Source organism: Excalfactoria chinensis, chromosome 8, assembly GCF_039878825.1.
Source record: "Excalfactoria chinensis isolate bCotChi1 chromosome 8, bCotChi1.hap2, whole genome shotgun sequence".
Lineage (NCBI taxonomy): Eukaryota > Metazoa > Chordata > Aves > Galliformes > Phasianidae > Excalfactoria > Excalfactoria chinensis.
Window position 1 is genome coordinate 20,059,031 of NC_092832.1, and position 11,244 is coordinate 20,070,274.

Below are 11,244 nucleotides of genomic sequence, written 5' to 3' on the forward strand. Positions count from 1 at the left end.
GAGAAATGAGATGCTGTGACAGAGCAGCCTCAGGGGTGGGATCAGCCCCCACCTCGCCAGGCAGGGACACACACATTTACACACAGACACACATATACACAGAGAATTAACTGGGACTCATGTCATCCTCTGGCTCCGTACACCAACACAGAACTGCTCCCCATCTCCCCTGGAATTCCCCATTGCAGCACCACCCCTCCTGACAGCCACAGCCCCATGAAATTCTTTTAGGAGGCAGATGATGCTCCAGCCCCTGCTATGGGTACCCGGGGCTGGGTTAAATTGCTTCTGCCTGGGATCAGCCCCTCCGGCCTTTTATGAATTTGGAAAAGATGTAGAGAGCTGCGCTGTGCTGTGCAGAGAAGTGGTGGATCCTGGCTTCAAATATCACATGTGTGGCTGTGATTACACTAGCACACCCTCAGGGAGTCAACCAGCTTGGAGGTGACAAAAGGAATCCAAAGGGGATGAGCCTGGGATGCAGCTAAATGGGGACCCAAAGAGCTGTGCCTCTCCTCTCCCTGCCCTCCCCTCCAGCATCATCCTTCCAATTGCATGGGTGTGCTGGGAGATGCTCTCCTGCATAGGGAGGTTTGAGGGACATGTATTTCTTGCTCTTCCCACCGCCCCATTCCCATCATGTAGGATAGCCGCATGCCAAAGGACCACCCTTCTCTCCACCTCGCCTCTGCTCACTGTATTTCTCCATTTGTTTTTTTTGCTGTTCACGGGGGAAAAAAGGAAGCTGATGGACCTGCAGGACTGATGAGCCCGTGGCCCTGCCAATGTCCTTAGAGCCTGGAAGGCTCTGCCCTGCGGGCTCTGCCCATCCCGCAGCCCCTTCCCTTTGCCCCCATCCCTGCAGTGCCGGTCACTCAGCAGCAGACAATCCTCTGTCGGCGGTAGAGGTGAACAAGGAGACTTCCCCTGGTCCTTCCCCGCCGTGCCCATCCTGTCACGCTGCTCACGTCTGCTGTGGCAGGTGGCAGGTCTCGCCGATGGCGATGACCACGTCCTGGGGATGGCGGTCACGGTGGCGCGGCACCTCGGGCATCTCGCTCATCTCATTGACGCTGTTGGTGATGCAGTTGATGTCACTTTTGTTGCTGTTGTCATCTGGGCTGGGGCCGAAGATCCAGTCTGGGAGTGGAGGAGGAAAAAATACAGTTATCTCTGGTCGTTCCTAGATCCAAAACCCATCCTCCACCGCATCTTAAGCTCTGAGTATGAGGTCCCAGGAGCGTCCCTTGCCCTCTCTATCCCTGTCCCCATCTCTGTGCCATCTCCATCCCATCACCACAGTGCTGTGCCACAGCCCGTGCTTTCCCCTCTTCTTTTTCCCATTTCTCAGGCTGCTGCTTTCTGGAGGCCCTCCCGGCTCAGGCAAATGAAATCATGCTGCTAATCCTGAAAATTAAAATTAAGTGTCTCTGAAGCGAGGCGCGCATCTGGGCTCTCCGGCACAGGCAAGCAATGTGTTCTGTGCCACGGCTTTTGGCTGTCAGGAATGGAGGGGATGATTAAGTAACCGTGTGACATCCCAGTGCATCTGCTGCTGGGATAAGGAAAAATGGCCTGAGCTGGTGGCTGGGGATGCATCCACTATGAGAATGCACTGCCGTCATGTGGGGCTTGGGACCCTCCTTGTGCTGCTCTGGGGATTGGGGAATGAGAAATGAGAAAAGCAATGAGAAAAAATGAGATAGGTGAGAGGAGAGTTGTTTCTGGAGCTGGAGGCAGTGTAAACCTCTTCAAGTCATACAGGGACCCTTTCTGGGGTGGGTTTTGGTCTGCAGTGCCTGACCACCCATAGGGGGTGGAAGGGGATCAACTGTGTCACTGCCATGCTGGGAAAAATGGAAAAGTCTCCTGGAAGATAACAATTTGATGCAGCTATCATAGAATCATAAAGTCATAGAATATCCCAAGCTGGAAGGGACCCATTAGCATCAAGAGTCCAATTTGCCTGGTGCAACGCAATTATTTACCTTTTCTCTCCAGCCTGAACCAGATGGCTGTGTCACCCCCAAGGGCACGGTGCACATCAGCACCCAGGCTGCTGGTACTCCTCATTCAGCATCTTGGCATGATGAGGAATCAGAAGGCAATAAAGAGATCAGCTCCTACAAACACTATTACAGCCCTCGGATGGCTTTTTCCTTGACGTCAGCGCTAAAACTCCCATGGGAGATGGTCTGGTTGGGAAAAGGGGGAATAACCTGGAGGATGCAGAAAGATGGGTGATGGGTCTTCATATATCTATCTAGGAGTTGGACTCGATGATCCTTGTGGGTCCATTCCAACTTGGGATATTCTATGATTCTTTGATTCCACATCCCAGGAGTGGTTGGATGAGGGTTGCAGTGTACAGAGGGCACAAAGCAATGGGAAGAGAAGACAACATCTTTGAGCAAGGGGAGGTGGCAATTGGTCCCAGGTGGAGAGCCCTTGGGGATGCATGCTTGGAGAAGCAAAAGGACAACGTGGCAAGGCAGTGGTAAGGGAAGGAGTGCAGAGATGAATCTCTGGGGAGAGCACTGGGAGACTCAGCAAAAGCCATTTCCTTGAGAAAATGTCACATCTAGGAGAATATTGCCTGGTTGTGAAAGGTGGCTGCTGGCTGCTTCTTGAGTGTGTGAGGACTGGATTGTGTGCGCTAATCCCAACCACTGTTTCCCTGGGAATTATTGCTGGAGCCTGCTGGATCTAATTACCTGGTAATCTGCAGGAAGATGTAATTAGGTTGTCATTAGAGGGCATTTACTGCAATGCCTTTATGATTTGACTCTGTTAGTAAGGAGTGAAGTAATTACGCAATTATGCGTTATTTGTGGCCATTTATGGCCCGTAACTGCAGTCTGGTGCTGTATGTGGATGAAGGGAGGCAAGGAGGGCAGTGAGGCCCCACATGGAACCAGCAGCAGATTTTCTGCCATCAGGTTCATGAAGATACAGCCATAAAGATGTTGATGCCCTTATCCCTGTCAGCCCATATCGTGCATCCTTGTCTGCTCTGGGATGGGATGTGGGCACTGAATTACAGAAAGGGAAAAAATGGGGTACCCATTTCTGCAGGGACCAGGAAGGGGATGAAATGTGTGTCTTTAGCCCCCTTGCAATGATAACTTGCTCTGGCAAGGAAGAAATTTTGCAGGGGATAGAGATGAGGGTGAGGATGAGGATGGGGATGGGATGGGATGAAGATGGGGATGGGATAGGGATGGAAAGGAATTGGGATGGAATGGGTACATGGATGAGGATAGGGACAGGCATAGGCACTGCACCTCACATTGTACTGAAGCATGAGTTAGAAACCTCCAGTGCCAAATGCTGCAGAAGGATTTGTAACCAGCTAATGGAGAGTGAGAGCAGCCAGGAGAAGAAGAACAGTGGTTACCAGCTGAAAGCAGATAAAGCCCTTAGCATCGTGATGGGTATTTCTCTCTCCATCTCATAAATCTGACGGGCGGGCACATAAGCAACATAAAATGGACACAACTGCTACCAAGAGAAGAATGAAATCTTGTTTTGGAGCAAAGAATTGCCCAGCTGCCAAGAAAACGGATCTGGTTGCGACCTCGATAGAGCAAGGATTTGTCTTCAGGAGTGAGAATTGCGGTCATGAGAGGGGCAGAGGGAGCAGTGAAGGGCTGGAATTTAAATGCAGCCCAGTGAGCGAGATGTTCACACTCCCTGCAGAGCTGGCAACAAGCAGCGGAAGGGGAAATGTGTTAGATGAACAACCACCCTCGTGCTCGTGCTTTATTTGATTCAAATGGAGCCAGGTGTGAAAAGGGCTGCTAAAAAAGCCCTTGTTCCAGCAGCAGGAGCAGAAGCACCGCGTGTAAAGCAGGTCCTGACCCACAGGTCTGCAGATATCTCCCAGATTTTTCCACTTCAAAAGCCTGCTCTGCACCAGCACAGCCAGCTCCAAAGGGAAACTGAGGCGAGGGTAGGTTAGCACTGAGATGGGGACACAGAGGGGGGCCTGACATGGCCTATTCTTTTCCGACAACTTTGATAGGCAAATGAATCATCTGCAAAGTAGATCCTGAAAAGGAGACACGAGTCCTCTCTGATGGGGCTGACACCATTTGCAGTCCTTGCCTCATGACACAGCCATGGGATGAGGCATCCAAAGGCCCTGCAGTTCTGCGTGGGAGCAATTAAAGCAGATCCCAGCTCCCTGCAGGATCACCCAGCAGCTATTTTCAGCAATGATACATTCACGCACAGTTTCTTTGTTCAAGGAGACGGCTCCTTGAAAGAAACACGAAATGTGGTGGATGGAGATAAGGCTGAAAAATAAAAATACAGCCAATGGGGTGAAAGGGTGAAGAGAAAGAAGACCCCACTGCAAGGACAGCTCAGGGCTTTGAGCAGCCCCAAAGCCAGCACCCAGCTCTGTCCCACCAGAGCCCGCTCTGCATGGGACTGTTCCAAGGGGTGATATGGGGAAGGGCACTGTGTATCAGTGATGTGAAGAGACTTGGGCTGACTTGGGGATGCTGTGGAGCATCAGCTCCCACGCAAATAACAGCTCCTTCCCACACGGGTCCCTTGCAGACAGCCTGGTGTGTTCCCCGGCCATCACCCATGCAACGCATCCCCATGGCAACTGCTTTGTTTTGAATCAAACTTTTCTTATATTTTGTCTCTAACCCCTTTTCCCTCCTCCTTCTTTTACTTTGTGCTTAAATAAGGGCAATTTGCAGTGAACTGGGGAGGGAGGAGGAAGGGCAGGCTGATTCCCCAGGATTGCAGTAATTAGGCACTTCCTACATTGGTGACAGGCTGCTCATCTGCCAAGGCAGCACCTGCTGTCTCCAGCAGCGCTCTGAGTTAAGCTGCTTTCCGAACACTTCATTCTAATTTGTCTTAGCCAGCTCTGATCCTCACCCAGCATGCAGCCTTCCTCCCGCCTCGAGGTGCTCACCTCCATCCTCGCTTGGTGTGGATTCTTGGAAGAAGCCCCAGCTGCTGGGGCTGCTGTTGCCCTTGCAGTGATTTTGTCCCATGCTTATCCCTGGTGGGCATTCTGCTGGCCAGTTCTATGTGAAGAGCATCACTTCTCCCCTTGGGGCTGCCTGCCCACGAGGTCTGAGCTCTCACTGAATTCTTAAAAAGCAGCAGCAAAGGGCTCAACTGCCCATTCAGATTCAGCATGGGGAAGGAGCAGTGAGCCCTTTGGACAACTCAAACCTCAGCGCCTGTTGTGCGCAGTCCCTGTGAGCTGTGCAGGTATCGGGGAGTCAAAATCCTCTCTGCTGTCGCTGAGGGAATGTTTAAAGCAGTGATTAACTATTCATACTTTAATCTCTCTGAAACAGGCTCCAGCCCTTTGGCATCTTATTTCCATCTGTCTCTGTATCCTTCTAAATATGATTAGCACAGAAACGCTGATAGCGGAGGTTTGAGCTGCTGCTGAGCGTATAAATCCGGTCATTGTGTTTGAGCAGCTAATAGAGCAGCTTCTTATTTACTGCCCCGGTCTTTCCGCTCTGTCCGTGGAGTCATTTGGAGCACGCTCATTGGAATGCAGCCCTCTCAGTACAGGCTGGAGTTGCATTCAGAATGGTTGCATTGGACCATCCAACCTGAGAGGGGCTGATCCTGAAGAGACACAACGTGCTGTCTCTGTGCCCACCCAGCCCTGGGATGGCCCTGGAGCATCCAAAGGAAATCCCTCTGCAAAGGGCTTTGCGGAGGATGGAGTTCAACAGAGTTCACCTTGTGGGGACAGCACATAGGGTGCTGGGCTGACCCGGTCCTGGGGCAGCAGTGCGTGTATTTATAGGTGCTGCCCCTGATGCCCACCTCTGTTGGGAAGGCAGTGCTAAGTAAGATGAGTGCCAGAGTGGAAAACATAACAACCCTAGCAAGCTGCTGATTAAGTGTTAGATTTAGCACTTGAAGGCTGTTTCTGTTCCCCCAGCTGGAGTGAGGGCAGCCTGCAGCATCAGCTCCATGCCCTCACCATAGCTGAGCCTCACATGAACCCCTGAAGCCCTTGCCAGGGTTTTGTCCCCTTCCTGTCCCCTGCCCCAGGGGCTTTGAAAAGGAAAAATAAAGGGGACTAAGGGGGAAATAAAGGGGATGTGTGAATGACCTGATAAACAAATGTGGGGGCAAAACCCAACAGTACTGCTGAGGGCTAACCACAACCAGCCAAGTACAGCTGCCTTCCCACAGTGGCAGCAGCCAACAGTGTCCAACTCATGTGGCTGATGCCAAGGGACCTCATGCATCAGCAACAGGAGGATGTGAAGCAGCTGGGAGGTCACATCTCACAGCAATATGCACTCTCTGTACTGTCATCTCACATAGTTGTTGCAGAAGCCCCTGAGGTTGTGATCACCATGTTGGGTGCTGCGTAAGGCAGCAATGTGCCTGAGCTGTGTTTCCTAGGAGGTCTGCTGGTGTCTAATAGCTGAGGAGTTGGACTAGATGACTTTTTAGGGTCCCTTCCAACACAAATGATTCAATTATTCCATGATAATAAGGAGCTAAGCTGACATCACAGGTTTTCTTGTTGGGTTGCTACCCTGTGCTCAGGTGTCTGTTGCCATGAAACTTTTTGTGTCAGAGGCCTTTAATCCAAGCTCGGATGAAGTTGGCAAATGGGTTTTAAAAGCATTTGGCAGCACAGACGTATGCACACACACATTTATACACACGGACATGCACACGCAAGCCTCACTTCTTTAGGAAGAGACTAAGCCCAAGGATTTGCTCTGGAAAGCTGATCAATCTACAGCTCAATGCAGAGAACCCAGTGCATGGGTTACATTCACACGCAAAAACATAAAAGGGGTCAGGGCTTGGTCTAACATCCACCCAAAACCAAGAAAATGGTTTGCATGATCTTTTTGAGCACATGCAATAAGGCACGAGGTCTGCACTCACCTATAAAGTCGTGAATGAGGTCCTTGATGAGGTGCCCAACAATGGCGTACGCCACTGCCACCACCACTAGGGCTGCCATGAGGAGGTAGAGGACAGCCTTGGGCAGAGGGATGGCATCACGAGGAGGGGGTTTGTACTCCTTGTACAGCTGGTCATTGTCAGAGTAAGAGTACTGAAACAAGTGGTCTAGGCCAGCCGTGAAGTTGCTGGAATTCATAGGCTGGCTGTTAGCCAGGTAACTGTCCTGTTCAGGGTCCTGCAGGACGCTCACCACTGAGCTGGTGGTGGCCTCCACTTGCTGCACCAAGTTCAGGGTCTTGTTCACGCTGGGGAGGATCTGGGAGAGGAAAGTGCTCCAATCTTTGATGGCACTGATGTTGCAAATGAGCATAGTTGCAATGAGGACAGAGATCTCCAAACCCAAGAGATGTAAAATGGAGAGAAATAGGCAAAAATTGCTGTGCTTACACCAAACCATATACTTACAGCAGGAAAACTCTCACTGGGGTGGGTTTCTTGGTATCAAATTCTTACATGATCTGGTTGGGATGCATCCGTGGTGCCGCTGTCCTCACTGCTGGACATGCATGAAGCAAACCCCTACGGGCATGGAGTCCCTTGGGAAAAAGTAGATGCTAGGATGAACTGGAGCAACATCATTTCCATTCCTCAGCCGCCTCTCCCTAGTGCCACTTGCTGATAGAAAGCAGAGAGCCACGATTCTGCCGGTATTTTCAGTCATCAGGAAAAGAAAGACGAATTGCCCTTCCCCAGCTCCTTATACAGGTGTCCGTCCTTGGCGAGAGAGGAGCCCCCCAATGTCTCTCCGGCACCGGGTGCTGCAGCGCTGGGTGCGCGGTGATGAGCTGTGGTCGTCCCCAAAGTGTTTACAGAGGAGAAATGGATCTTCCCCAGTGCCAAAGTTCAACTGCTCCCGGTGCGCTCGGGAGGTGCACAGCTCCCGGCCCCAGCAGCAGCAACAGCAATTTCTGCCCACATTTCCCGATCGATGCCTTTAAAAACAAAATCCCGGAAAAAAAAAATAAAATAAAATAGAAATTAAAAATTAAAACCAAGAACCCAGAGCCCTGTGCTGTCCGGAAGGCACCAAGCGTCGGCTTTTACCTTGGGGACTTCTGCGAGGGAGCGGCTACGCGATGCCCCGCCTGGCTTAATGCCGTGCTCCCTGCGGAGCTCCCTGCCAGATCTGCGTGGGTGCCGCCGTCCCGCGTGGCCCCGTGCTTCGGTGGAGTTAATCCCCAGCGCTGTGCTCGTCTCGGGCTCCCGGCTGGAGGAGAAGACGCGGCGACGAGCAGCCCGAGGGCGCGCGTGGGCGCGGGTGCACGCGTGGGCGCAGAGCCGGCGGCAGCTGGGGGTGCCCCGGTGCCCCACGGGCCGGGGCCGAGCCCCGTCGCCCGCCCGCAGCCGGGGCTGAGCGCTGCCGGGCTCCGGGTGCTGCGCTGCCGGCGGGCGGGATCACATCGCGGGCGCTGCCGGGAGGAGGGCAGCAGATCCCATCCCCGTGCCCATCCCCATCCTTATCCCCATCCCCATCCTTATCCCCATCCCCATCCTTATCCCCATCCCCATCTCCGGCTGCAGTGCTCCCCCGCCGAGCCCCAGCCCAGGCAAGTTTTGGATGCCCGGCTTGCAGGAATTGAGCGCTCCCCACACTGTGAAAGCCGGTAAGAGCCACCTTGATGCTGGTTTTAAACCGGTCCAGAGAGCATCACCTTTATTCACTTCAGCAGTGGGGTTTTGCTTGGGATGCTGGCTCCTTTGGGATTTATTTAAAGGAGGAAGAAGGAACCTTAGAGAGGGGGAAATTGTCTTGCTATATTTGGAGGGGAAAATAAATCACGGCTCCATTTCTCACATCTACTTTTCTCTCTGTTTCTACAGTTCCCCCATGTAAGAAATAGCTCTTATGAGGGCAAAGAAATCACCACGTTAGCCTGAATGCAGACTAACGGATCTTCTGAGGAATTATTGCAATAGACTCACATTTTTTCTCGTGCCAGCAGCCAGCAGCAGCCCTGCCAGCTGCCTTTAGGATGGGAGGAAAGTAAACAAATTGAAACATCTCACCCTTACAATGGAATCCCCAGCGCTCACATAAGTGGTGGATGGACTGTCCAGCACCAGTAGCAAAGGAAACGTGGAAGAAAATGGTTTTCTGCCCCATTCTTGCAGCATACATGGAGCACAACGCAGTGACTTGTCTGTTCAAGAGAGAAAATGTGACAAGACTTATTTATTTTTAACACTAGGCAAGTTTTGAGCTCTTGCAGCGGCACTGTGGTGCAGCCTGGCTTTTCTCCATTCAGACACACAATATTCAGTGGGGTCCCCATGGGGAGAGAGTGACCCCAGGGTATTCCCATTGGTCATGAGGGACTGCAGCTGCTCTGAAGCTGTGTGTTCACCAGTTGCCATGGCACCATCAGCGTCAACCCAAGGGAAAGGGAGAGCATCCTGCTGGGCTGAGCCATCCCTGTGCTGCCTTCTGCCTGGGGCTGTTGGTGCCACTGTCCCATGCCCAGGAGGGGATGGAGCAGAGTGATCTGGGGCAAAGTATTTGCATGGGGGTGTGTGCATAGACAGGGCAGAGGGATGCTTAAGGTCCTACACCGGTAAAACTGGGTTGGAGACCCAGATGGCTGAGGCAAGGGCTCTGCCCTGTGCTACATGGGGTAAAAAAACCCATGACACAGTAAGCAATCAGCTGTTGGACATCCAGCCTTGGAGACAAGTGGTGACAGCTGCAGTGGGACAGGGATCAGCCCCTGAAGCTTCCCAGATACCATGGAACAGCTCTCCAAGGTCTGCTGCAGGCACTGAAGTCATTATTGGGATCAAAATAACACCCACACCCTCTTCCTCCTGTATTTCCTTGCAGGAAGTGAAGTTGGCCTCTTTCATTTACACTAAGGCCCATGCTGGCTCAAAGCGATAGAATAGATGCTTAACTGTTCATTTTATGCCCTCTGCCAATCTCGTCTGAAGGGGAGGCTTTATTTCCATCATTATCATTTCCATCCCATTACAGAGGGAGGGAGCAGGGAGAAATATAAAAGTGGAGGCTTTAATAACCTGATATTTCAAACTCCCCGTTATTAAAAAAATAAATGTTTGCATTTGTGGTGATGGTGGGAAGATTAAAAGGATTGCTGTGGGTTCCACTTAGGGAACATTACTAATGATATCAATAAATCACCTTAAATAAAAATCACAATCTCCACAATTCCACCCAAGTGCCATTTGGCAGAGGGGTTGATTATGGGAGCAAAATGAATTTCAGAATTAGCTGCTTGTCCTAATGCAATTGGAGAAATTGAATTTAGGGATGCACACATACACAACGACACACACATCTCATGCAGAAGAGCGGTGTTTTGGCCCCCGAGAACAAGAATAAATAACGTTTAAGTCATGAAAGATCACGAAAGATGTTATGCCTTGTGATGGATGTTCAGTGTTTGTTTCAGCTATTTCCATGGTGTTTTTACTTTATGGCTTACTCTCAGTGTAACTGCGGCCATAGAACGGTGTTTTATTTGCATGCGGGTAGAATCACACTGACACATCGATGATGCTGCTGTGTCCACGTAGAGTTTGGTTGCGTCTCTCTTGTGCTGGCTGCCAACAGAGAATCATGGAACTATTAAGGCTGGAAAAGACCACTGAGATCATCCTCTTCAACCGTCAGCTCACCATCACCATGCCCACTCACAGAATCATAGACTAAGGTCAGAAAAGACCTATAAGATCATCCAGCCCAATTGCCAGCGCATCTGCCCTGATCTTCATCAAAGCTGCCACCTGCTTGAAGCAAACAAACAAACACGGAGCAATAGCAGATCTTACAAGAAGAATCAGAACGAGCTATCTTTATCTACATACAAAAATACCTTTTAATTTATTATTATTATTTTTTTAATGCTGTGTTATTCATGCTGCCAAAGCTGAAGCCATCCAGATTTGAATAATAAATACCAAAATGAACATTCCATTGCAGTGCCTGGGAAGGGGCTTCCCTATCTGCTGCCTATTGTAAACTAAGTAAGGTTTTAACTGCATGTGGCACTGTATCATGGCCAGCTTGGTGCTTATTCTGCAGCACTTCCCCACCTTTGAACATGCCACTGGATTTGGAGGCTGAGGACATGCACAGAAATACCTGGTGTGAAAAGAGTCACGAAGGAAAGAGAAACATTCACCAGGTGAACAGACCTGGGGTGATGGTGGAGGTGAGGTGGGAGGAGTGAGATATGTGTTCTTTTCGCAGCCCCAGAAAGCACTGCTTGGCCACAGCACAGATAAAAATAGCTGGAAATT

At 51.0% G+C, this 11,244-nt stretch overlaps 1 protein-coding gene across 3 annotated transcripts; it reads right to left on the minus strand.

The window, feature by feature from the left end:
- Nucleotides 1-19: 19 nt before the first annotated feature.
- Nucleotides 20-9,216, minus strand: SMIM44 (small integral membrane protein 44). 3 transcript variants are annotated; one of them, XM_072343252.1, is made up of 3 exons: nt 8,995-9,216; nt 6,907-7,919; nt 20-1,140 (listed from the first exon to the last, which is right to left on the minus strand). In XM_072343252.1, exons 2-3 carry the CDS (start codon nt 7,382-7,384, stop codon nt 965-967), a joined length of 654 nt encoding a protein of 217 aa, XP_072199353.1. In that variant the 5' UTR covers nt 7,385-7,919; nt 8,995-9,216; the 3' UTR covers nt 20-964. The 3 variants fall into 3 exon arrangements, with proteins under 3 accessions (XP_072199353.1, XP_072199352.1, XP_072199351.1); XM_072343251.1 differs by lacking the exon at nt 8,995-9,216 and adding an exon at nt 8,032-8,341; XM_072343250.1 differs by lacking the exon at nt 8,995-9,216 and having other exon boundaries at nt 6,907-8,341.
- Nucleotides 9,217-11,244: the final 2,028 nt, after the last annotated feature.